General features: G+C 54.5%; 1 protein-coding gene across 2 annotated transcripts in view; it reads right to left on the reverse strand.

Moving 5' to 3' along the window:
• Nucleotides 1-27,560, reverse strand: part of SRGAP3 (SLIT-ROBO Rho GTPase activating protein 3) — a 133,974-nt gene that overhangs the window by 53,463 nt on the left and 52,951 nt on the right. For both annotated transcript variants that reach the window (XM_040994885.1, XM_040994884.1), the window contains exons 2-3: nt 11,796-11,988; nt 392-554 (exon numbers count right to left, since the gene is read on the reverse strand). In XM_040994885.1, coding sequence (XP_040850819.1) covers nt 392-554; nt 11,796-11,988 — 356 coding nt within the window. The remainder of the gene's footprint in view (nt 1-391; nt 555-11,795; nt 11,989-27,560) is intronic.

Here is a 27,560-nt window from a genome sequence, read left to right on the forward strand (position 1 = left end):
TGTGTGAGGTGACATCAGCAGGGAATAATTTCATGCATGCAGTGGGGAAAAACATGTAACACAAGCACACATAGGAGCCATATTTGCATTTGCACACAGGAAGAAGTTTCTAGAGCAATAAAGTGATGATGCATGACCACAGGTTGATTCCGGTGATGACATTTTTTGCATGTGATCTCCTACAGGGTCTGGGCACCTCCTACCTGACCCTGAGGAGGACTCTACCCTTGCAGTGGTAGGTACTGAGGCAGCCAAGAGGGGCGTCTTTCAGGGCATGCCCAGGACTGCAGCACCCAGCTGGCCCTCAGCCCCTTGCGCTCCTTAAACCCCTCAACCTGCCTGCCTTCCTGCCACTGGGAGCCCTGGGACAGGGCACGACTGGCTCACCCACCTTCTTGAACAGCCTGATGACATCCTCGCTGATCTGGGAGAGGCGGACAATGACATTGTTCATGAAGATGTCGTTGAGGGTGGCGTGGTCTCGGCTCTCCCGCCGGGTCTGGTGCAGGACCAGGTACCAGCAGTTCACAGGCGACAGGAGGTACTGGTCCTTCCTGCAGAACAAGACCCATCAGGTAACTTCATCGGCATGTCCACCACAATGCACCATGTCGTCACCCACCAGTGCCATCCCATGTTCAAGTTTTTTATTTGTTTGAAAGCCAGAGAAAGGGAAAAGCAGGGATAGGGAGAGAGGGAGTAGGGAAGGAGAGATTGCCAATCTGTTGGTTGACTCCCTAATGCCCTCAGTAGCCAAGGCTGGGCCAAGCTAAAGCCAGAAGTCCAGACTTCAAGCTGGGCCAGCCCATGGGTGGTGGCTGGTGGCTGGTGGGGACCCCACACGCTGAAGCCTTCCTCTGCTGCCTCCCAGGGAGGATTACCCAGCTGCCTTCCTAGTGGGAAGTCAGAACTGAGAGCAGAGCTGTGATTTGAACAAAGCAGAGATAAGTGACGCAAGCATCTCTGGCAGCAGCCTAAGCACTCTGCCAAACACCCACTCCTCACTTCAGCTATTGAGACCCTTGTAGTACCTCCCCAAGTTGGATTTGGTTGTCACACATCTGACGGGTGGGACAAAGGCTGTGAGAGGTGGAAGGGTCCCCCAAAGTCACAGAATGGCCCTGGAGGAACCTGGGCCTCTGATTCTGAGCCCTTTACCTACCACGACCTCTTGACCAGACATCTCCTTGCAACTCTTCATCCCACTCCCTGCAGTGCTAGGAAAGATTCAATCACCTGCACTAGAAAGCCCTGGGGAGGCAGGGTAGGTAGAGGCAAACCACGCTGAACACCACGCTGGCTGAACACCACGCTGGCTGGTGGGAACAGCAGCCCAGGCTCGGCGCTCCTCTCACATCCTGTGTGCCAGGCTCTGGCCACAAGGATCCCCGCCCTGGGGTCCCTCTGCCCTGTTCTCCCTGGACTCACAGCCTCCTTCCTTCCCTTCCTGCAATCCCACACCCCTCCAAGCCCTGCCCCTGGGCCAGCAGTGCTGGCATCACTGAGAAACTTTCTGGAAAAGCCCATCTGGTTTGCAGGGTCATGCCAGGGAGTGGTCCCAGCATCTGTGGCCCAGTAAGTCTTCCAGTGTGTTGGCACACATGTTCACACCAGGGCCCCACCCCATCCCACCCCACTCTGCCTCCACCTGACAACTACAAGTGCTACACAAGAGACACTACGACAAAAGGCCATAGTTGTGATGGGTCTCAGAAGATGGGGGGGAGTTTTCCAAACCAAGGGAGAGTGGAAGTAGAGGCAGAGGAAAGGGAGAGGCAGGACCAGGGAAGCTGGAATTCTGAGTATATTAGTGGAGGACTGAGGGCATGAGGCCAAGTAAGAGGGTGAAGTGTCCAGGCATTGAAGACTGGGACACGGAACTGGGAACTTATCTTCCAGATCTCATGGTCTTTAGCTTTCCCTGAAGAGTGAAAAAAACCATCATTATCCAGGCCCCACCTGACCAGTTAGAAGCCCCAAGGCTAGGGTTTAAATTCTTTGTTTAAGGCCCGGCGCGGTGGCGCAAAGTGGTTAAGGTCCTCGCCTTGCACGCCCGGGATCCCATATGGGCGCCGGTTGTATCCCGGCAGCCCTGCTTCCCATCCAGCTCCCTGCCTGTGGCCCGGGAAAGCAGTCGAGGATGGCCCAAAGCTTTGGGAACCTGCACCCGCGTGGGAGACCCGGAAGAGGTTCCTGGCTTTGGATCGGCATAGCATCAGCCATTGCGCTCACTTGGGGAGTGAATTATCGGACGGAAGATCTTCCTCTCTGTCTCTCCTCTCTGTATATCCGCCTTTCCAATAAAAAAAATAATAAAAATAAATCTTAAAAAAAAATAAATTATTTGTTTAAATGCACCCTGAGTCAAGGGTGCCTGTTCAAGGAAGCAGGGAAGCATGGAAGGCACTGGAAGCAGAGGCGTGCTGTGAACAATGTTGGTTTTAGAAAGAATCAGGACAGATGCACAGATGGATGGATCAACAAAGGAACAGGAAGACGGGTGAAGAAATGCATACCTGGAAGGATGGTTGGGTGAGTGGGTAGATGAATGGGTAAGAGAATAGACAGGTGGGTGAGTGGGTACATGGGTGAGTAGGTGGATGGGTGGGTGAGTCAGGGGATGGATGAGTGGGTGGGTGGACAGGTAGGAGAATGGACAGGTTGGTGAATGGGTGCATGAATGAGTGGGTGGGTGGATGGATCAGTGGATGGGCGAATGCGTGAATGAGTGGTTGGGAGAGTGGGTGGATAGATGAGTGTATGTGTGGGTGAATGGATGAGTGGGTAGGTACATGGGTGGATTAGTGGTTGGGTGAGTGGGTGGGTGAATGGATAGGCAAGACAGGAAGACTTGGCACCTGTTTGCCTCACTGGCTGCCTTCACTCAGGTCACCTGCAACCCATGGCTTGGCAGTTCAAACTATATCCTGACCCCTGTGGCTGGACACCCATAAAGAAATCCTGGTCATGCAACGGCATTCACCCACCCCTCACATCACTACTGTACACTCAGCAGGATCTAGTCCTGGGCTTGGGCCTTGCCTCCATGGGGCACACAGCTTGGTGGGAGAGACATGCATGGGTCCCACATGGCATCCACAAATATGAGGGCAGGTGCTGGAGAGGTGGGGAGGGGTGTGGTGCAGCACCATGGAAGCCCAGGACCTGATTGTGAGGATCACTGAAGTGACCTGAAAAAAGGGTAGGGTCTGAATGCCTGGGCTCTGAAGAAAGATCTGTGGGGGGTGAGGGGGAAGCAGACCAGGAGGGTGGGCAGCAGAAAGGGGTTCCAGACAGAGGAGGCAGGGTGAGGGTGAGGGCTCTGCCCATCTTGGAGTTCAGCTCAATGCCTTCACACACTGTTGCCATCGGAAGGCACAGGACTCAGAAAAGAGCACCCGGGCCACACCCAGCAAAGTTAGATGCCCACCTCAGGGCCCTTCCTTTCTCTTTGGTATCCCTATCCCTCCTGATGGTGGCACGCCAAGGCCCAGGCTCCAGCTCCCCACACCAGCAGCCATCCTTGCCTGAGGCGGCCTCACTATTGTTAAGATTTGTTTAATAATTAGAAAGGCAAAGTTAGAGAGAGGGAGAGATCAAGTAAGAGGTCATCCATCACTGGTTCACTCCCCAGCTGCAGTGCTGGCTCAGCCAAAGCCAGGAGTTTCTCATGAGTCTTCCACATGAGTGCTGGGACCCAAGCACTCGGGCTGTCCTCTGCTGCTCTCCCAGATGCATTAGCAGAGAGCTGGCTCGGAAGTACAACAGCTGGGACACAGACTGGCGCTCATATGAGATGCTGGCTAGGCCACAACACCAGCCCCCAGCCTCATTCTTCAAAGGTGACAAAATGGGCCAGTGCTGTCTGGCCTGAGGCACCCTGGGAGCAGCCTCTCTGTCATCCAGCCTTGCACCCGAGTGTCTCTCCACCAGGCAGAAGTCGCTCAGCTCAGAGAGAACGCTGGAGCCTTCTGTGCATGTATTTCCGGTCCCCGTGGCCAGAAACCAGCAGTGACTGTTGAGTCACAGCTTTCTTTCTTTGGCTTGGGGAGCTGGGGCTCAGGATCCAAACACCGCAGCTCACAGAGCCAAGCCTTGCCAAGCGGCTGCAACAGGAACATGCAATCAGCACTGAGCCAGCTCCCCCAGCTTCTCGGCTGGAGGGGGGGGGGTGCGGAAAATTCTGCTAAGCAAACAGAACCCACTTCCAAATGTGCAGGCCTCCTCACTGCAGAACAAGTTTGGATCCTCAGCCTTGGGACCTGGCTTCTTCCAGCATGCAGGTGGCTCCCCTGCAGATACTCCCAGCCCTGTGCACTAGCACCTAAGCCCCAGTCCCCCTACTAATCAATTCCAGCCACACACCCTAAAGGCTCAGAATGGTGGCCTTGAACTCCCTCGGAACACCTAAGACATGTTATCTACAAGAAGTGGACAGGTACAAAGACTCATCCCTGGCTCTGGGGGTTCCTGTGGGCAGAGTTGGGGTGCAGGTGGCCCTTCAGCCATCATTCCTGTCATGTGTGCAGGGAGCCCTCCTTGGTCCCCCCTATACACTGGGGCAGCTACCTGGGCAGGGAAGCATGTTGCCCCCTTATTCCTGCTGAAGTCCTGAGCCCTAAAGCCTCAGAACATGACCTTTAGTGGGAGTCATATGTGTGTGTGTCTGTATGTGGGGGTGTAAGTGTGTGTGGGGTATGTGTGCTGTGTTGTATGGTACGCGTGTGTGGTGTGTGATATGTGGCGGAGTATGTGTGGGTGGTGTATGTGGGTGAATGTGAGTGTGGTATAGGTGAGTATGTGTTATAGGTGAGTGTGTGTGTGTGTGGCATGTGTGGTGTGTGTGTATGCTGCATGTGGTATGCACGTGTGTATGGCGTGAGTCTGATGAGTGTGTGACATGTGGGGGGGTATGTGTTGGCGGTGTATGTGGGTGTGGGTGAGTGTGTGTATGTGTGTGAGCTGTATGGGGGAGTGCTCTAAATTGACCAAGGCTTGGCATTGCCTCAGCTGACATGGCTGGCATCCTCACCAACAGCGCCTGTGCTTTTTCCCTGCAAGCCCCTTTGCCTTGATTTAGCTACCTGCAAAATGGACGTACCACAGCAAGCATACAGCACTAAACAGGTCAGAGCCCTGACCCACAGCTCCTCTGGCTAATTCTTTCACCTTTTGGCTGTGGATCCAAAGCCTGGGCCAGTCCTGGCCTGGTCTCTGGATCCCTACCTGTCACACAAGGCTTGGCGACACCTTTCCAGGGAACCTCTACCTCCAGAGCTCCTGGGAGGACTTGGCAGCTGCAGGCCAGGTAAAGGCAGTGCAATGAGAATGGAAGGCCTGAGCTGTCTGGGTCATCACCTTGTTTGCCGCTGAGTAGAGTTGATGCTCACCTCACACATCATCGGCTTGACATTGCACAGGAATTGGCAACAAGCCCATGCGTGTGCACGTGCCACGTGTGAGCAGATCAGACCTGGGGAAGGCTTCGGAAGTTGCTGGTAAAACCGCAGAGGGTGGCCCAGGGCAACCACTAAGGAGCCACTGGAGCTTCAGGTCACACTGTAGGCCCAGCTGCCACCCCACACCTTCCTTCATTGGGCAGGGCACCCCAGGGTAGCCTGGCACCACCCTCCACACCCTGAACCCCCCTTCTATAGCACTACGTTTACTTGCAAATGGCTGTCCCCAGCCTCAGCTCAAGAAGAAAAGGTGGCCCAACTTGCTACAACCAGATGGTGGATGAAAAAGCCAACTCAGGGAAATAGTGGCACCATGAGCCCCAGCACCCAGGCAGGTGCTGACACCTGAGGTCACTTCTCAGTTGGCTACAAGGGAGCTCAAGACTCTGACAATGGCCAAGAGCACAGAAGGGGTTATCAGCAGGCCTGACTCACTGCGGCCCCCACGGCCAGCCAAGCAACGGCTCCCAATAGCAGGCCTCCATGAACTATCCCAACGTGGCCAGGAGCCCCTTCCTTCCCAGGCTGTCCACACTGCCAGACACTTCTCTGGAATGAGCTGAAGCCTGTTTCTCTGCAGATACTGTCTCCATCCCAGACATCCCCTATGTCCCCCTTGCACACGCAGGAAAAGCCCCTTCCCTATGCAGGTTAAAGAAAGTACCAGGTCCTACCTCATTGTGTTCAGTCTGAAAATTCTGAGAGTACAGCTATGCATTAGGGAGCTTAAGAGCTACAGAAAGGAGGCCTGGTGGTGTGTCCTAGTGGCTAAAGTCCTCGCCTTGAACGCACTGGGATCCCATATGGGCACCAGTTGTAATCCCGGCAGCTCCACTTCCCATCCAGCTCCCTGCTTGTAGCCTGGGAAAGCAGTCTAGGACGGCCCAAAGCTTTGGGACCCTGCACCTGCATGGGAGACTTGGAAGAGGTTCCTAGTTCCCAGCTTTGGATTGGTGCAGCACCTGCCGTTGTGGTCACTTGGGGAGTGAATCATCGGACGGAAGATCTTCCTCTCTGTCTCTCCTCCTCTCTGGATATCTGACTTTGCAATAAAAATAAATAAATCTTAAAAAAAAAAAAAAGAGCTACAGAAAGACCGGGCTGGGGGCTGGGGGGTTAGGGGGATAGGGAGGGTGACGAGAGGGCTTGCCTTTAAACAATTGCACACAGAAAGGAGAGAACTGGAGGGACCAGATGGACCCAGCCCCCGGAAAAATGAACCACAAAGCATCTGGCTTTGCAAAAACAGGGAGCCTGAGGCTGCCATTTGTGGGTGAGCAGGAGCAACTCCCAGAAACCCACACAGAGAGAATGGGGCCTGGGTGGAAGAAGATGCTCAGAAAACCTCACTGGGCCCGGAGAAATGAGGGCCTGCACCCCCAAGTCTTGCAGCTGAATGCAAGCTCAGGTTTTGGAATTCAGACATGACAAAAATCCCAGCCCCTCCATCCCAGCTGTGTCCCTCTGGGCAAATCACACAACGTTTAAAACGTCCAGATGTTTACCCAAGGACAAAGCTAGCACTTGCCTTGTAAACCATGTTGGCCACGCAGGTTCAAGGAGATGAGGGCATGTGAGATGTGTAGCAGACTACCTGGGACTGGGAATGGGGCACCAAGGGACCTTGCAAGATCACCCACCCTGCACAGCACGGGCACCCAACAGGCTACCGAGGGCGGTGCAGCTGGCACAGCGACTGGGAGAACTTCAACTCTGGGAAACACCAAGGCACCCCACAAAGCAAGTGGAAAAACAGAATTAAAAGGTAAGTTTAGGGACTGGTGTTGCGGTCTAATGAGTTCACCCATTGTATCCCATAGGTTCAAGCCCCAGCTACCCTACTCCTGATCCAGCCTCTGCTAAGGCACCTGGGAAGGCAATGGATGAGGATCTGCGAACTTGGGCCCAGGGCCAGCCACCCATGTGAACCCAATGTAGTTCCTCATTTCTGGTTTGGCCTTGCCCAGTCCTGGCTGTTACAGATTGAGTCAATTTCTCTCTCTTATTCACTCTCTGTCTTTTAAATAAACAAACATAAGCAAAGTTTATTTTGGTGCAAAATATTGTTGCCATCTGTACAACAATATATGTGTTTTTTTTTCAAATTAGGCATTTTCATGAACTCTTCAAAGACCCACTGAATATATGGATTTTTTTGACACCAAAATAAATTTGTCATTCAGTTCCATTTTCTATGAATTTTGGGGAGCCCTGTACTGGTCTGGACAGCCATACAGGAGGAAGCTGCAGGCTTCCTCCAGCACCCCTACTCCTCCAGGCCCCGAATCCCTGCAGCATCTACGTGCTCCATTTATATGCCTCAGAAAGGCTTCTCTGTTTAAGAATAACCTAGAAGGCGGTGTCTAAATTATAACCCCTTTTTAGAGAATCGCTGCATGTGTGAAAAAACTGTGATGTTTCTTCCCCAAGAAGTGGGTTCCCTTGGAAACAGGACTGCTTGCTCTCTCCTCCCTCCCAGCTGCTCTGTGAGGCTGGGAGATGCTGGGAACTGGCCTCATGCAAGATGCTCGCACGGAATGTCATTCCCGGACCAGCTGAGCACCTCCCAGTTCTCTCCAAATTCTGACTTCCCCCAAAAACCTTACACAGATTGGAAGACAATTTCTTATCGCTTTCCCTCCCAGTCATTCCCCACTGCCAGAGTGGTCCCACCAGCACGGACTCTGTGAATGTGGTGTGCGTTTCAGGGACATCCTCTGGAAGCTGGCAGGCAGCACAAACCAGGAGTTAGGACGCCGCTCAGGGGAACTGCATCCCATATTGCCTGGGTTTCAGTTTCCCTTCCAATTCCAGCTCCCTGTTTATAAGATTTACTTTTATTTCAAAGTCAGAGTTACAGTGAAAGAGAGGTAGACTGAGAGACAGAGAGTGCTCTTCTACCCACTGGTTTAATTCCCCAAATGACTCAACAACCAGGGCTAGGCTAGGCATGAATAAAAGCCCAGAATCCCTCCCAAATCCCTGATTTGAGTGCAGAGGCCCAAGCACTTGAGCCACTTTTTGCTCTTTTCCCGGACACTCTAGTAGGAAGCTGGATAGGAAGTGGAGCAGCTAGCACTGTGGCACAGAGGACGAAGCTTCCACTTGTGATGCTGGCATTCCATGTTGGAGCTCCAGTTAGGGTCCCGGCTGTTCACTTCTGATTCAGTTCCCTGCTAACATGCCTGGGAAAGCAGCAGGTGACGGCCCAAGCGCTTTACCTGCCTGTCACCCAGGGAGACCCGGATGGAGTTTCAGGTTCCTGGATTCGGCCTGGTTCAGAGCTTTCTCGCAGCCTCGTGGGAAGTGAATCAGGACATGGAAGCTACCTCTTTTCTCTGCCTCTCCCAGCCACTCTGCCTTTTATGAATGCGAATAAACAGCAATTAATGAAGCAAACACCAAGTGCCTGACACAGGGTGGGCATACAGAATGAGGCCTCAACCCAGAGCCAAGGGAAGTCTCCAGAGGAAGTGCTCTGTGAACATCTACGGCTGAGGCTCAAAGGGCCCGTCCCAGGCCACACAGGAGTCCTGCCACATCACCGCATTTTAAGCGACAGACCTGTGTCTCCTTTATTATTGTGTCTACAGTGCAGAGCCAAGTTGAACAACAAGAGCCGCTCTAGGCGGTGAGATAGGAAAGCATTTCAAGCGCACCACGGACCCTGTGGCTGGACGGTGGAGACCCAGGGGTTCCAAGTTCACTGTGTCCTCCAACACAGCTTGGCCTGTCTGCTGCCCAGTTCTGGCTGATCCCTGCCCTAGCCCCAGGATGATAGGTCAGCTGCTGAGGGTGTAGAAGGGTTCTCAGGACGAAAATCACAAGCTGCAAAGCCAGGGTGCCCCACACAGTCTATACAAAGCAGAGCTTGGGGGTCCAGTGCCTTCTAGCAACTGCTGCGATAATCTCTCACTTCTAGAAGATTCTGGGGCCTCCAGCAGAGCCTGAATGACTCCTGTGCCCTGTGGGACTCAGTCCAGGTGAGTCCTCTCACCGCCCGGGCAGCTGCCCAGGTAGAAAGGGGACAATAGCTGGGCTGTGGCAGGAACAGAGCCATAGGACAAGCACTGGACACGGAGGAGGGGGATTAATTTGCTGTGAGATCTTGGGCAAAAAGACTCCGTCTCTGAACCAAACCCCTCAGCCAGGGTGGACTTTACACAGTCCAGACTGTTCTTCCTCCTTGCACTCCCCCTCCCACCCCTCGAACTCGCCTTCATGGGCTCCCCTGCAGTAAGAAAGGCCCGGCAGGAGCTGGACCGGCTCACAATGCCTGGCCAACTCTCGTGGGTGAAGACAGCAGGCTGGGGCTTCCAGATCGTCCTGAGGTCAAAGGGCAAGTCCAGGCTGCCTGTCCCGCCAGCACTAGCCTGCACCAACCCTTAATTAGACCTGTACGGCATCACAGCAGCCTGCAGGACCTGAATGCCAGCTGAGGCTCCTGTTGTGTCTGAGACACTCGGTTAATGAAGTCACAAGCTGACCACACTCATGACAGGCAAGTGAGGGGAGAGCCCCAGCCTCCACCACCCTCTACTCCCCAGCAGTGACACAAACACCGCCCGAAGTGGAAGGTGGGGGCCAGGCAAGAAGGCAGGCACAGGCCTGTCGCTACCAACAGTTCTGGATGTGGTTAGGCCAGGGCCCCAGGTTCTTGCGCCAGCCTCTGTGGCAGTGGTCTCAGGGTGGGGCCTGGCTCCCTCTCTCAGCCCAGGATGGGGCAGAAGAGCTCTGGGTCTTCCCAGTGACTGCTCTACATGCTGTTCCTCGGGAGCTCTGTCTCCACGCCATGCCCACCTGGCACAAGCAAGTGCTGTTATCCCACTCACAGGTCAGGGCTGCTACGATTGTTGCTAAGTAACAAATGAGCATCGGCCACAGGTGCTTCTGGACAGTGGGACGACGGGCAACACAGCACGCTCCTGTGTTTTTGTACTTTCTGGGTGTTTTCTCTATGGCTGGCAGAGGTGCAGATTCACCCCACATACACATCAGAGACAGGAGACGGCGTGCGTGGAGGGCCTCGTCCGGGTCGAGAGGATGCAGCAGGAAGAAGCATCAGCAACTTGGGCTACTTCGTGTCCCTGGTGCCAAGGCAGGACACCACCCAAGGAAACGCTCAGTTCTATGCTCCAAATCGCTGAGGGGTGTGGGGAGTTTACAGGAAGTGAAGCTCCCCGGCCACATGGAACCCAAAGTCATAGGGATCTCTGACTGTGGAGGGGCGTGTCCTTCAGCTGCTGACATGACCCCCTGACCCGACAGGGACATTTGGCCTACAGAAACAAGGAAGCCTGGGGCTGGCACTTTGCCCAGAGGCCACAATGCTCGTCGAGGTATCCATATGCGCCTGTATCCAGTACCCACTCCTGCTCACACAGGCCCTAGGAGGCAACAGTGACCAGGCCACTGGCATGGGAGACCTGGACTGAGTGTCTGGTGCCAGTCCAGTCTCAGCCAGGCCCAGTCCTGGCCATGGGGTTGGGGGACAATCAGGAAGCAAACCAGCAAAGGAGATTGAGAGCTTATGATATCTCTCTCTCTCTGACTCTCAAATCAGCAAAATCAGATGGAAGGCAGTTCTCTGAGGCACTGTCATGTGGATGAGCCAGTCACTGCAGAGTTGCTAGCCATGCATCACCAGTTAGGTGAAATAGGAGCCTCGCTCCTAGCCACAAAGGCAGAGTGGCAAGCAGGGAAGAGAGAATATGGGTTTGGGAGACAGATGGGGTGGGGACACTTTCACAGTCATGTGACCACACTTAAAAGATGATCAAAGTTGTGTGCATCTCATTACAAAGTTCTTAAAGCACAGAAGAGTGGGAAGGGAGGACCCAGGGGAGGAGAGAGGGCTAGGAGAGAGGGAACAAGTGCACTGAGCTTCAGAGAGCTCCGAGCTGGCATGGGGGCCCTGGGAAATCAGGACGTGGGCTGGGGGTAAGGGGCAGGAGGGCTGATCCTTGGAAATGAACCAGGAGGGGGCCTGGCTGAGGCTCCTGGGGGAGTGAGGAAGAGGAGGCTTCAGGCTTCATCTCCACAGAGAGGAAGCTCTATAGTCCAGGTGCTGCCAGGGGCAGGCAGGGGGCAAGCTGGCTGACGTCCAGGATGACACCCTGCACAGGTTCAGTAAGTCCCCAAATCGAGGAGGGCTCTGCTCGGCGTGTGGGGCAGGATCACAGTCAGAGCAAAGACAACTGAGTGAGCACTCACTGTGTGTACCAAGCACCCTGCTGTTGCTGCTCACTCCTTCCCCACCCACTGAGCCCCTCCAGCCTCCTCTCACAGCCTTCCTCTGCCCAACCCCGCTCTGCCCACCACCACACCCCTTCTCACTTGAACTGGTGCTCCCGGGAGCTGCGGATCTTGGAGGAGAAGCGTTCAGCCAGCTTCTCCAGGCTGCGGGAGTACTCCAACTCGATCTCGGCCTTCCTGCGGAAGAACTCTTGGAGATCCTGTAGCAGCTGCAGCCGCGACTCCGACTGCTGCTCCAGGCATTTGAACTGCTCCACCAGCTGCGTGCGGATCTCTGCGGGCAGAAGCAAGGAGCATGTTAGGCTGTGGCGGCAGGGCCACTAGCCAGGGCCCTACAATGCAAGTGCCCACACAACACCCTGCCCTGCTGCCATCACCACCCAGCCTTGCCTAGCAAAGCTTCAGCACAAGGACTCTGCGCCTGCCTGCCTCTCAGGCCCTAGCCTCGGCCTTCAGGATCAAAATCTGCTTTTCTGACAAGATGCCCAGTTGGACTTTTAGCCACACTAGCCAACTCGTCACACAAGAAGTATGTTACTCTTTGTTTTGTTTTGTTTTGTTTTGTTTTGTTTTGTTTTGTTTTGTTGTGTTTTGTTTTTAGGTTCACTGAGCTGGTGCTGTGGCATAGCAGGTAAATCCAGCATTCCCTGTGGACGCCAGTTCAAGCATGGCCTGTGTGCAGAACGTTCGCCTTGCTTTCCATGTTAAAACAAAGACAACTTTTATCTGACGGCATCCAATTCCAATCCTGCCCATACAAGGCACTGATCTGCAGCCAGTGCCACTAGGATCCAGGCCTGCAACAGATCGTGGTCCAGGATCTGGCCCTGCAGGGGTACTCACGGCCGTGACCCTGAACTGGCTGACTCCATTCCACACTGCTGCTAGGAGCCCACACAGACATGCTGCTCCTCATGGACAATCACACACACAGAGTAACAAAGAGAGAGAGTGAAAGAGAGAGAGAGGGAGAAAGAGAGTGGGGGAAGAGAGAGCAGGAAGCCCAAAGGAGTGCAGTTGTTCCCAATGCAAAGGCTCTGTTCAGCCACAGCCCCTTCCATGGTGGCTCCAGCCACAGCATGGTGGCAGTGAAAGGCAAGCAGAAATGGGGTTGGGAGGTTGGCATTTGTGTTGATCTCAGACCCAAATGACTGGAGATCACTTCAATGATGACCCAGTGCAGCCTTCGGGCAGACAGACAGGACACAAGGCCCAGAGATGGGGCAGTGCAAACACAACAACCCAGGCCTCTCAGAGCACAAGTCACTATCCTGATAGGACTCTCCCTAACTCCTCACTGCTTCCAGGACCAAGGCGCCCTGGACATCCAGAGCCCCATCCTCCATGCTGCTCTGCTTACTCTCGGAGCGTCTGTTTAAGACCCTGCACCTGTACCATGCATCCCCAGCCCCCACAGCAAAATGCAGGCCCAGCCAGGGCCTCATAGCCATAGCCCCTCGACCACAGAGTACAAAGTCCTCTGCCTTGCCCCACTGTGGCACACTGGTCACTGCCAAACAGCCAACATGGACACAAGGCTGCCTAGGAGCCACTCTTCCTCCGGGCTTGTCATCTTGTCATGGCACAGCCCTGACATCTACACCCCCTGCAGCATCACATGTACAGGCCCCATTGCACGGAACATCCCCTCCAATCCACCCCTCCATTTTTGTCTCCCACACTGCCCCAGTCCCTGGCGGACACTCACCCATCTTCTACCATCGGCCTGGTTCTGGCTTTTCTAGAAGGTCATGCAGTTGGACTCAGTCCATGTGAAGTCCTTCAGACTGGCCTCTGTCACTAAGCAACATGTACCACCTGGTGGAGTCTTCCTTCTTACCATCAAACAAGGTCCTTCTGCAGGCCTTAGTACCTCTAATCTTTGTGTCCACAAGCTAAGGACACACTGGGTGCTCCTAGTCATTGGAAATTACACACCAACCTGTCATAGACGTCTGTGGGCAGGTTTGTGCATGGACATACGTTTTCAACTCACTGGAAACGGGAAATACCCTTTTCACAAAAATGTTTTCATTTTTTAGAGGAGTTTAGGCTTACACTTCTAAACAGGATATATAGGAATTTTAAAATTAGATATAAACATCTGAATATCACAAAGGTGCCAGAAAAGGATTTCTCCCATCCCCTGTCCATCGCCGCTTTGTGTCCCTTGCCAAGGCAGCCAAGGTACCAGGCTCATGAGCATCCTTCCAGAAGCAACATCGAAGGATCTGCATGTGTGAGAGGAGACAGTCCGAGGGCAGGAGGTGTCTGCAGGATCATGAGACAGCCAGAGGGAATTGGAATCCATCAGGGTTCCCAGGAGATGACCGTGAGCAAGTTCCAGGACCACGGGAGAAAACAAACATGCTACAATTTGCTTCTTAATGATCCTGGGTCAACGGATGGAGAGCAGACAGCTTTAAGCAAAAGAAGGACCAGCCTTGAGTTACTACAGAAGGTCAGCTGCAGGGATGGCAGGGGAAGGGGCTTGTCATCCCAATCTCTCCACTTTTGCAATATTCTAGATTTTCAAGAAAAATAAAAAAAGCAAAGTCAGAAAGTTGATGCCAAGCCTGCAGCCCAGCTAGACAAGTCTGACCAGTCAGGAATGCCAATACCAGAGGCCTCTGTCCCCAGCCAGCAGGTGGTTTTCTTGGGATAGAAGAAGGGTCAAAATGTAACTTTAAAAGTGATGGTCAAGGCTGCTTCCCAGCTCCCACCCAGGGACTGGTATGGCCCTACAGAAGGAGGCGTGCCAGGCCCCACTGGAGAGGCTCTGGGAGACTCCACTCACTTTGCACTTGTTCTTGCCAGGAGCATACAGATAACCTGCAGAGGGTGAGAGGTGCAGGCCACACTGCCCTATCACCTCAGCCAGAAATAGTCAACTTCCCTGTGGGTATGAGCCAATATCAACAGAGCTGCCTCCCCCACCTGCACACGCCTCCAGACACATGAGCAATGCTCACTGCTCTGCTCACTGCTGCATGCAAGGGGCTCTGTGGGCAGCCCGTACAACTCCATGGTGGTGGCTGTCAGATCCAGGCCACCAAGCACCTGCCTCATGCTGTCTGCCCCTGTCCTGGTCCCTCACTCAGCTTGGGTGTGCCTAGTGTCCACCTGCACAAGCCTGGGGAGAAGGTGAAGAGCAAGGTAGACCCTTCCCCAAAAGGAGATCGACCAGGAGGCACAGACACAAGCAACTGGCATTCAGTAGGAGGCACTGGGGGCAGGGGAGTAACAGGGGGACACCAAGAGAGACCCTGAGAACAGAGACATCCAAGCTGTCCAGGGAAGGACCTGTGGAGCCAAGTAAGGGGCCTAGGAGAACATTCCAGAAGACAAAGCCTGGCCAAGGCCTCATGAGCTCAGGAATGGTCAGGCTGGAGCCCAAGAAATGAGAAGGAAGGAGAGGAAAGAGATGTCCCAGAGGGACCCAAACCTCTCTGGGACTTTCCCCATTTCTTCCTTCCAGGCCAAACCAAGACATAAAGGAAAAACAGGAGTGTTCTGCATGTACAGTGAGAAAAATGGGGGCAGAAGCCACCAGCCATTTTCAGAGTGCAGCTGGGGAGGGTGGCAGCAGATGCCCCTGCACTCGAGTCAGGGGTCCAAGTGTGAAGGTCCCTTGCCACTGAGCCAAGTCCCTCCCATGGGGCCTGGCACAGGATGCCCAAGACGCCCAGGACACCTGCCAGAATCTTCAGCCCAATTCCAGGGCAGCCAGCCAGGGGAAAAGTGCTTCACCTCCAGGCAGAGTGGAGGGAGACAGGACACCACAGGAGAAGCAGCCAGCCATCCGTTCACTCATGTACCCAAACAACAGGGACTCCCTAACTGCCTACCTTGTCCAAGTCTCTTCTAGTCCCATTTCACAGATTCAAAAGCAAAAACCGAGACATTCCCTTTGCAGAATTGCTCCATCACACGGGAGTAAGGTCAAAATGGACACAATATTCCCAACACAACATTTGCATCATTAACCACATTCTAGCCTGCTCCTTCAGTGAAGACACATCAGAGAGAGAATTGTTGGTCTGAGCTGGGCAGGACTTATCCATTGTCTCAGGGGGTCATTTATCCTACTAGGAGACACTCATTTCTGGTGTTGAGGGTCTCATAGCAAAGTAACAGTTGTGACAGCACTAATTTGAACCTAACCCAAGTGAAGAGAGAGAGAGCACAACCCAAGAAATTGGAATGGAAATGATACCAAGAGCCAGTCAGGACAGGATCCCTCAGGCATCACACAGGCGCGCACTCACGCACAGACACACACACACATACATGCTACCCCAGGTTCCCAGAGACACCTGCGCACACTCGCCCCTGCCGGCCCATCTCACAGGGGTGTGTCGAGCCTGCCAGGCAGCCCCGCCTCCAGAGGAGCTCACAGCAAGAGTGGGCCATGCCACCGGCTCCTGACTCAGGCTGTGGCTTCCCTCAGCCACCACCCCCCACAGCCCTTCCATACATTCACATCAAAGGAACCAGGTCAGTCATGACCCATGCCAAGCTGCTATTTACTAACCCCCAGGTCCAGGACCTACGCCACTGTGCAACTCACAGAAAACACAGCCCTGCAGCCTGCTGGGCTGCCTCCGATGAAAGGCTTGGCCTCCACAGTGCAAAACCCCTTCCAGAGCCCAGTCCCTCTGACACACCCACCCAGGCAACCCCAGGGGCTCCCCTGGCCCATGTGGCCTCAACACCCCAAAGGGCTCCCTGCTTCAAGACCACAGACCCCAGGCAATGGGGTCAGACAGGAAACGGGACTCAGGAGCCCAGCCACCAGCTCCCAGGGGTAAGGTGCAAGGTGTCCCAGTCCTCTCCATCCCGCCTGGTCCCCCAGGCCCCACCCACCCCCATCGAGTATGCCCCATAGTCATTCCCCCTGCAGGTACCCCGTACTGACTTCACGTCTGTCCCCCAGTCACATCCCAGCAGGACAACTTGGGGACATGTTTCCTGAGTATGTGATAGAAACCAGAGTGCCAAGGGACATAAAGTGTCACAGTGGCAGGCTCGGTGGCTCAGAGCCAGGTCCATGTGCTTTGGCTATTCCAACGTTCCAAGTATGAGGCTGGTATGGTTTGCAAGATACCCCCACCCCGCCCACAAATTCCCCATGTAAGGGCCCACAGGAATGGGATTCTGGCAGGGAGCACTGGAGTGGACTCAAGTCTTTCCTACAGAAACAGACACCCCACTCTCACAAGTGTGGAGCAGCTACCACAGACACGGGTGGCTACAAAGCAGCACCCCATGCTGCCTGCTGCATTTTTCGCTTCCCATGTACTTCCCACCACTAATGGAGGCAGTACAAGGCCAGCAGAAGTCAAACATTGTGGCCACTTGGGGAGTGAATCAGCAGACAGAAAATCTTTCCTGTCTATATCTGGCTTTCCAACAAAAGTAAATAAATTTTTAAATAAAATAAAATGTAGATCCAATATGAGCATCAAAATAAGTCATTGTTATAGATTAAAATCCAATAAATAAAACAGCAACCCTTGAATGAACAAGTGAATGAATAAACAAACACAAGAGGTAAAACCTTCACCTTGCAAAATGCCAAACAAGTTAGAGAGGAGTAACATTCAATCCAACATGCTGCTAAACTACTGGGTGAGAGTTTGCTAAGGGAGCTTTCACAGAAAGCTAATTAATTAATGAGAACGAAGAACTCTCGCTCATTAACTCCGCAAGGGAGAAACCTCACAGGTATCATCTTCACCACCTGTGAGTCAGTGGATAGAAGATTCTCTCCCTGTGTGTTAGTCTGACTTTCAAATAAATAAAGAAATAATTTTTGGTTCACTCCCCAAATGCCTACAACAGCCAGGCCTGGGCCAGGCCAAAACCAGGAGCCACAGTCTCATCTGGGTCTCCCTCGCCAGCGGTAGGGACCCAAGTAATTGAGCCGTCATCATCCACCAGTGCCTCCCATCAGCAGGAAATGAGGTTAAAAGTGTGGACTAGCCAGGACTCGAACCAGGCACAACAAAACAGGATGTGAGTGTCTCAAGCAGCAGTTTAACCTGTGGCACCATCATGTCCCCAACCTGTGTTCAAACAAAACCTACCACAGTGTCTGAAAGCACCTGACCCAGAACGCCTGAGAAGAGCTGGAAAGCAGAGGCTTCAGTTAGTGCCCTCCAGACAGGGTGGGTGCGTGGACATGCGGGCAGATGTTGGCAGCAGGAAGCCCCTCTCCTCCCTGCCTGCAAGCCCCTGCCACATGGGCTGTGACAGCCTGGTTGACTCCGGCAGCCTCAGACACAATCAGCTTGCTCACATGACAAGCACTGAGTGGCGGTGGCGAGAAGGGGTGGGGAGCAACTGAATGAAAAAAACTCCAGTGATAGAAACCAGAAGAGTTTTCCCCCTCAAAGACGCCAAAAGCTGCAAAGGAATGTGGGTCACACCCTGACATGCCCAGAGAGGCACAGCTTTTCCTTCCCAGCCCCCCAGGGCTGCCTCTGCCTTTCTCACAGACCTGGGCATGCTCGGGACTCAGCACCACGGGTGACACAGGGACTGACACTGTACACAGTCCTGCCCCTGCACTGTCCTGCATGCCTCTGCTGAGCCAGGCTGGGGCTTGGGGAGCCACGGGGCAGCTCTGCCCTCGAAAGCCTTCTGCCTGTGGGTGGGGAAGCGAGTCCTCTCCCAGCCACTTGGAGAACAGCTGTGGCCACCCCTTGGCCCACTGCAGGAGAGCAGCACCCCCGCGAAGCCTGTTCCCACCTGCCATGTCCTGCTGTGGCTGACCCCAGGGTGCCACAAGAGGAGCTCCAGGATCCCCCTGGACGGGTCCCCTGGGATAGGTATCCCCTTCTCCTCACTCTAGCAGAGCGAGGTTCACCTCAGGGCCTGATCAGGCTCAGCAGGCCTGGCACCGCAGGACTGCTCCTGTGATAGAAGTAAGGGTGCTTTCAAATGCAACTTCACCATCTGCGACACCTGCAGGGGACATCTGTGACCCCAGCCCTCTCCAGAGCAGGAGCACTCAGCATGTACCGTCCAAACCTCATGGCAAATAAGAAAGCCTTTGCTGCGGTCTGGCACTTTCTAGGGAGTTGTACGTGGGTGGTTACGTTTCCTGGCCCTCATGCAGCTCTACAGCAGGTGTAAGACTGTCAAAAAGTTTCATTCAAGTTTTATAAAATCTTTGTTAGAATCCCACTGGAAGGTTGTTGTTATTACTATTAAAATCTTTGCTCAGATGCCTTACGATAAGGTGTGAGTGACACACCTAAACACGACACAGAGGGCCGATAGTTCACATGCACAGATTAAGCACTGACCACCTCACCTCGCACTGACCACACTCCAGGACAGACACCCGAATGCAGCCGTTACTTCCCGAGGCAGCCAACACACAGAGCCACAGACTTCCACAACAGAAGCCTTGGCCAAGGCGTGGTCAGAGCTGGCCCTGGATTTTTGGCATTGCCTGGCTTCTGCCCAGCCCAGCTCTCCCGGGCACTCTATGGAGGAGGCTGAAGGAGTTCACAGGAGCCGCCCTTGGGGTGCAGGCCATGCAAGCTCCCTGAAGACAGCGTGTGGGGAGAAGTACTCCTCCAGGGGGCACCTGGAGGAGCCACAGTGCCCAGAGCTGCAGGTTCCATTCTTGGTGGCCTGGGGACACCACAAGCAGGGTGGTCAGCGGGAGAAGTAAGTGGAGACGGGAGTCATGTGACAGGAAGCTGGGGAGCTACCAAGGCAAACAAGGGTGGCAGGGGACAAAGAGGCTCCAGTCAGGGCAATGCTCCCCGGTCAGGAGTGGGAGGCCTGACTGGGCCACAGAACAGGGGCACTCAATAAACAGGCTTAGGGCACACCGTGATGGCCAGTCTTATGTACCACACAGACATAGCACAGCCCAGGGCTCCCTGCTTGACCCCAGGGTCCTCCTGCCTGCCCCACACCCAACTCAGCCAGGATCGGCCAAAGGGACTGACCTCCCTCAGGGAGGGGTGGGTCACTGACATCTCCCAAGACACACAGGGACCAGCCCCACAACAAATCAGCTGCTGTGTCCAAGCAGTTCCCCAGCCAGGAGGAGAAACCGTTAGGCTAAGGATCCTTGGAAGGCGCTGGAATAAGCGCCAAGAAGTAATCACCCAGGTGGGGGCAGCAGGACGCCCCCTAGAGGACATGGCAATGGAGACATCCAATGTTTCCAAGTCTGGTGAGTGATGCTGCAGGGGTTCCAGGAAGCTACCACATGTGGTACTGCCCTGAGCCCAGCCCACCCCACTTCCATCTCTCCAGCCATTTCCTGAGACCCCTTTCTCATCCCCCAGCCACTCACCTCTCCCCAGCTGGGCTCCTCACCATCATGGCATGGGTTAAAGCTGTGCATGGGGCAGCTGTGGGCCAGTCGCTTTCAATCACTGCCTAAATACAAGCACCACGCTCCGCTCCCACTGTAGGACCGGCACCACACCAGAGAATACTCTGGTGTGCACATGAGAATACTCAGGAAGCATCTCCCAGGGCACCAGGCTCACACCATCCAGCAGTGGGGAGGGAGAGGGGGACGCAGACCTGGTGTCTGCTGGGAGGTGAACAGATAATATAAACTACGCCATCTGCAGGACGAGGGTTCAGACACAGTCTACAAAGTGGATGCCCTAGAGAACACAAAACAAAGACAGAAACTGGAACAGCGAGGGCTGGGGCAGGATGGAGCGGTGTGGGGCAAGGGCAGGGGAGGAGGAAGAGCCACCGTTGCATGGGCAAAGGTGCAGTTTTGCCAGATGAAGGCAGTTGAGGTGAACCGTGATGATGGCTGCACACAGGGTAGTGCTCAATGCCACTGGGAACCGCCTAAGGGGCAGGCGTTTGGCACATCAGACGAAACAGCGCTGAGTATACATGCATCCCATAGCTGAGTGCCTGGCTCCATCAAATTCCTGCTTCCTGCTCATGCACAACCTTGGAGGCAGGAGCTGATGGCTCCAATCCTGGGGTCCAGGCTCCCCCAGAATTTGGTAAAGCTCCTGGCTCCCAGCTCCTGCCTGGCCCGCACGCATTTGGGGGTAAACCTGAGGTGGCAGGTTCCTTTCTTTGTCTATCTCTTTGTGCCTCTCCTGCTGTGCAGATGAATAAAAACTCTGAAAGATAACAGGAGGCCACGTGACTCCCACCTGACACTGGTGGAGACAGGACAGAGATATGCAAACACACGCTGGTTCCTGGGGTTCCAGGAGGGTCACGGCAACCCTGGACACCTGGAAACCTGTCCATGGGCTCGGTGGATGGCAGCATGCTGGGCACAGAGCAATGATGGTCTGGGTGGCTCAGCCCAAGGGAGCTCTGGCACCCCCTTAGGTCCCAGAGGCACTCAGGGATACTGATGCTCCCTGTCCTGCAAGCCACAAGTCCACTCTGCTATACGGCCAGGCTGGGCTCTGGACAAGGGTATGACTTTGTGCACACATTTTTGGCACACCCACCAGGTCCAGAGTGTGCTCAGAAGGGATTTGTATGGTTGGGTGGGTGCCAGGCCTGCACTAGTCTATGCCAGCCCCAGTCACCTTGAACCAACTTGTCCCAAGCAGGTCTCCAATGAAGTGTGACCACTCAGTCAACAGGATCAGCAGAGACAGGGCTTCTTGCACGTTTGATAACAAAGCAGCCTGGATACACAGCCCACAGCCAGTGGGTCCCGAATCTGCTGGCTAAGAGGTCACTGGGGATCCTGACCCTCTCCCATCACATGTTTCTCTGTCGGACGGCAAAGTGAGGACAATATCGCACAGGCTGAATAGAGGGGACCATGAAGGACTTGGCAAGGAACTCCCAGCACCTGGTAGCAACGCCACAGACCACACACCTGTGAAGTTACTCAGGAGTCATACCTGCTGCATCTCAGAAGGGGATGCATGAGGCTATCTGGGGCCTTTAAAACTGTCATCACGGCATGTCACCCATTGGGATTCTGGTTCAGAGACATTCACAAGAGTCAATGGTACCCAAACTGCCCTGCACTGCAAGAGCCAACCCCTTGGTTTCCACTGTTGTTATTCTAAGACTCGACGCAAGGCTTGGAAATGGACCCTCCCCTCCAGAGGTGGATGTCATTGAAAACTCAGGGACAAGGTACTTGGTGGCATGCATATGTCCATCTACAGCCCTGCCTCCCCCGAGCTCCAGGCCTTGTACTGGGCACCTCAGGGTGGGGGAAGCAAACCAACTCCTTTTAGTACAGACCCTGTGTTTCTGGTAGGAGAGATGGTTCATTGACAAAACACATGGAAAAGTTCAAACTACAGTTGGAGACCAGCACTGTGGCACAGCATGTATAACCACTGCCTGTGATACTACCATCCCCTATGTGCACCAGTTCAAGTCCCCACTGCTCCATTTCTGATCCACCTCCCTGCCAATGTGCCCAGGAAGGCACCCGAAGATGGCCCAAGTGTTTGGGCCCCCATACCCATATGGGAAATCCAGAAGTTCCTGGCTCCTGGCTGTGGTCTGGCCTGTACTGGCCATCATGACCATCTGGGGAGTGAACCAGCCAACTAAAGATCTATGAGTGTGTGTGTGTGTGTGTGTGTGTGTCCCTCCCTCTCAATAACTTTCAAATAAATTCTTTTCTAATCTAAAAAAAACCCAGCAGTTGAAATCAGGATCAAAGAGGAGTTTGCAGTGAGGACATGTGGAGGCAGCATCTCCACCAGAGGAAGAGCAAGTTCAAGGCCTCCCTAGGGCAAATCCAGGTACAGCAGGGAAGCCAGGATGGTCAGCTGGAGCCTGGAGGGGGCAGGGGAGACCATACCCTGCCTCAGCCGCACATCTAGGAGCCAGTCACAGCTGGGAGGGGGTCTGACAAGCCCCCGATGTTACAGCACGTAGGTCTCAGGACTTTCAGCCAGTACTGTAGTCTGCCCAGCAGCCCGCAGACCTGACCTCCTCACCCCGCAGCTTCCCACGCCCTGGACAACTACTCCTCGCCCTCCCCTCCTTGGCCCGGGCAGCCCCTGCTTTTCTAACCTCAAGGCCCCAGAGCAGACAAACAATAGGCCTGCACAGTCTCTGCTCTCCATCCCTCCCACACACACACTGCTCCAACCCCAACCCCTCTCAATCCTGGCCAGAAACGCCTCTGGGCACCCGATTCCTCCGTGGCTGGCCCAAGGGCTGCTTGGCTTGTCCTCAGGCCGTGGCTGCGGTCAAGGCCTCCCAAGGCCCTGGCCACTTCAGTGCCCTTGGCTCCTACCACTCAGACCTCTTCCTCCCCCATGCCCCAGTCACCCAGGCACTGCCCTGGTAAACATCAACCCTTGCCCATGGGACAAGACTCAGCCACTCAGGAACTGCAGGGCACCAGCTGCCTGGCCACACCCATACCCCTGCAGCGCATAGGGCAGAGGTGGGGTTACTGACCAGTTGTCCTCTTGGTCACTGTGGGCTGTCAGGGTGAGCTCCAGACAGAGAAGCAGACAGCCCTCAGGGGTTGCTGGTTCAGGCTCTGATGTGGCCAAGTGTCAGTCCTAGCTCTGCCTCCTCGGGAAAAGAGATCTTAAAGGCTATGCATGCTGGCCAAAAAAGTGGGATTCGTGCAGCGCATCAAAGGGCTGAACTTGGCCCTTGGCCCTCAATAAGCACCTGACAAACATTAGCTATTAACATTGAAGCAGTTGGAAACCTCAGATCTTATCTCGAATGCATGTCTTCTGGCTACAGCCACACATCCAGGGTGAAGAAGGAGTTGAACTTTTAAACTTCTTATTTTGTCTTGAAAGGCAAAGAGAGAGATCTCATATTTGCTGGTTTATTCCCCCAAATGCCCAAGTGAGCCAGGTCAAAGCCTGGAACTCCATCCTTGTCTCCCAGGCAAGTGGCTAGGAGAGCCAAGCCCCAGAGCCATCCCCCACCACCACCTAGGGTACACACCAGTGGAAAGCTGGAGCAGGAAGCAGAGCTGGGGCTCCAGCCCAGGCACACAAGAGGGTGGAGGTGTCCTAACCCTGTCATGCCCATCCCACAAGGCCACAGAAGGGCCAGACAAGGGGCTACTACCCCCTAGCATCCCCTCTTCAGAGCCCTGTCATTTACAACCTGCCTCAGAGTGACACTCCTAGGTTGGTAAACACACAGAAGCCACGTGGCCATCCCAGCAGCCAAATGGCCAACAAGCAGCATATACCTGCGGGCTGCCAAGCTGCTGTGTACCTTTGGTCACGCCCAAGGTGAGACATTCCACCAACATTTCAGCCTCTCCATGAAGCCACACTGTCCACCAGGTCAGTTGACATTCCTGGGACTCAGCATGGGCACCCAGTGCATGAAGAGCCCCCAGAGCAGTGCCTCAAGGCCCGTGGGCACTCCTGATGCCTCCCAGGAGAGTTCTACCTTGGGGAAGACGCAGGGTCCCCTGAGCCAAGCAGGGGACAAGACATGGGTCAGAGACACTCCAGGCCTGGGTAGGACAGGTGGAACGCACTCAGAAGCCCTTAACAGGTAGACAGCTGCCTTCCAAGGACATAGTGGATGAGGGCATTTGCCTGGCAGTATAATGCCACTTGGAACACCTCCTGATGCCTCCTGAACCAGAGTGCCAGGGTTTGAATCCCAGCTCCGCTCTACATTCCACTTCCCTGGTAATGTGGGTGGCTGCCGTGGTTGGGTCCCTGCCACCCATGTGGGAGACCTGAAGGAAATTTCTGGCTCCTGGCCCAGCCCCAGCTGCTGCAGCCATTTGGATAATGAACCAGTCGATGGGAGAGCGAGCTCTCTCTCTCTGTCTCAAACACTTTTTTATTCTTTTTTCTTAGCACAGGGCTTTAGATTCTCATCACCCCGCTAAGAGGTAAGGTAGCAGGAGTTGGGGGGAGGGGCCGGGGCCCGCACAGGAGCAGGGAAGCACAGGAAGTGGGGCCAGCTGCGGAGTGACTCCTGGCCTATTTCTCTTACCCTAACACCATTCCTCCCACCTTGAACATGGCTGCAGAAGCAGGCAGCTGCTTGTGTACCCTCAGGACCATGATGCACTTGGAAGAGGGTTGAGCCAGGGGTGGGCAGGCACTTTGGGGACTGCGGGCTGTGCAAACTCCAGGGCCCAGCTGATTCCTGCCAGCAAGTTTCCCCAAAGCCACTGGAGTCGGAAGGCGTGGGTGAGACATACCCTGCAATCACACAGAATGCCCAGATCCAGCCTTCCTCTCCATGTCCTTGCTGTTATTCGAATCTTAGCTCAGACCTTGCCTATCCCGTGAGGGCATGCCCAGCCAGGGCAGCCCAGCCAGCTGGTTCTCATCTGTCTGCAACACTGAGATCATGGACAGGAGCTTCGGCCAGTCACAGGTGCTCTGGGACCCCACAGAGCCAGGTCCAGCCACAACTGTTCCTCAAAGAGAAATGGGTGGGGAACAAGCAAGTGGCAGAAAGCTCACTGCCAGCAAGCAGGATACTGGCCTACGTCCAGGTCTGTGAGGCCTCCAACATCTTGCTGCCTGATGGCCCAGCCTCCTCCCCTTTGAACCAGGAGCATCACTCAGCTTGGCTCCAGAGAGCACTGGAGGTAGCCACGGTGGGCTTGTGCCTCGGGAAATGCCTGGCACTGGCTGTGTCTCTGACTTGGGATTTGAAGAGGCTGCTGAAAGGGAAGCAAAGGAGCTGGCACTGTGGTTTAGCAAGTAAAGCTGCTGTCTGTGATGGCAGCATCCCATATGGGCTCCCATTTGAGGCTCGGATGCTCCATTTTCAATTCAGGTCCCTACCAACGACCTGGGAAAAGCAATGGTAGATGTCCCCCAGGGATTGGACCCCTGCGCCCACATGAGACAGGCTCTGTCCCTCACAGAGCTGGACATAGGCCAATGTCCTGGCTCTGTCATGGCCATCTGGGGAGTGAACCAGCAGATGGAAGGCCTCTCCCTCTTTCTCTCTGTAATTCTGCTTTTCAAACAAATCTTTAAACAAATAGCTGAATGGGAAGGAAATTGTTTGCATTTCCTCTTCCTGCTGGGACCAGTCTCCACAGATTTAGCAACTTCCTGCAGTAAACTGGCCATCTCACCATGCTGGACTCAGCAGCTGGGCTGATTCAGGCAGTTCTTCCCCTGCTGAGGTTTTCCAAGACTGGAACCCAGGAGCCAGCAGGCAGGCTGAGCCCTCAACAGAAGATTCTGGGACCATTGCAGAGGTGCCCAAATTAAGTCTCCTGTCAGGTTCTCCCCCCCGTTCCTGACCCTCAGTTTCTCAGGCCTCTCCCCGTCTTTCGCAAAAGCACCCCAATACCCCAGGGATGATGCAGAGTGCTGTTCTGTGCCACAGCCCACTGTTTTCCCCAACTCCCCGCCTGCTCCACTCTGCCACTGCCAGCTAGCCAAAGCGCCTTGGCTTTTCAGGATTCACGTGGTCCAACAGGAGGCAGAGAGGCTCACCCCTGTGTGTCAGGACTGGTGTGTGTTGATTTGTGCTTCCTCGCTTAAAACTAGAGACTGAAGTCTGAACCCTCAGAAAGTGTGACCTTAATCAGAGAGTGACTTAACCAACTGTGAAGGTCTTTTGGAGGTAAGACGTTTAAAACAAAGCACAGGTACTGTGATTAAGCCACCACCTCCTCTGCTGCCAACCCAGCTTCCTGCTAGGGCCAAGGAAGCAGCACATAAGGACCCAAGTGCTTAGGTTCCCACCACGCCTGAGGCAGATCCAGATGGAGCTCCTGGCTTCAGCCTGGCCTGACTCAGGCTGTGCTGTGCACGACATCGGCTGGATCATGAACCAACGGCACTGGCATTCATCCAGAAAAAGGGAATTATCTGGACACCGTCCCCACAGAGAAGACAGATAACATGGAGATGAGGGGAAGGAGTGGCCATGGGACAGGAGGGAGGTGGCCACAAGCTGAGGAATGCCCAAGGCTGGCTTCTTACACCAGCGGCTGGAGGCAGCCAGGAGGGCTTCTCCATGAGAGAACACATCCCACCCACACCTGGATTCCTGACTTCTGGCCCAGAAACATGCCTCGCTAAATCTCTGCTGGTATGGAGACTCATGGTGCACATGGAGCCTGTGGGAACAGCAACCCTGGGAACCAGGGAGAGGGGACAGAGCAGGAGCAAAAACCGAGTTGTAGGCGAAGCCAAGGAGGAGGCCAATGCTTGGGCACTGGCCCTGATGCCCACTGGTACAGCTGTGCCTGCCCAACTCATCCTCTCCCCCCAAAAGACTGCAGAGAGAGAGGGAAGAACTCAACAGGGTCCAGAAAGCAAAGCCTAGTTGGCGCTTAGCAGCAAGCATGGCATACGTTTCATCTTCTTGACACCCCAGCTATAATCACAGGTATCTGTGATTATAATCACTGGTACCCGTGCCAAACGTGCACACAAAGACACCCACAGTCCATGCAGTGACTCCCCAGAGCAGAGGCCAAGGGTTTTCCACCTGGACCCAACATGCCTCAGGAAGAGTTGAGTTTTTAGAACAAGCATGCATCACTTTCATTATGTAAAGCCACCCTGGATTAAAACCGCACTTCTTCCCGAAAAATCAGTTAAACTTACTAACACATACTTATGCAGGGCTGTGTGAATGAGGTTAAGATGCACATTGGCTTCTCACACTGCCCGCTCTTCTTCTGTGCCCACCCCACCCCGTCCCCCAGCCCTTCCAGCTGAACCCTGCTCCCCTTGTCTTGCCTGCTTTGTGGAGCCAGATGTAGCAGCGGTAGCAACTCTCAGCCTCCCCTGGGAGCTGCATTCCCAAAGCTTCTTTGTTGCCAGGCACAATGCTTTCAGGGGGCAGCTTGAAAAGCACTCTCTGTACACATTTCCATCTGCTCGCGGTGGTCCCCTCCCCAGAGGGGCTTAGAGAATCAGA

The sequence above is a fragment of the Ochotona curzoniae genome, unplaced genomic scaffold (genome assembly GCF_017591425.1).
Source record: "Ochotona curzoniae isolate NIBS_2020 unplaced genomic scaffold, NIBS_Ocur_1.0 contig_908, whole genome shotgun sequence".
NCBI lineage: Eukaryota > Metazoa > Chordata > Mammalia > Lagomorpha > Ochotonidae > Ochotona > Ochotona curzoniae.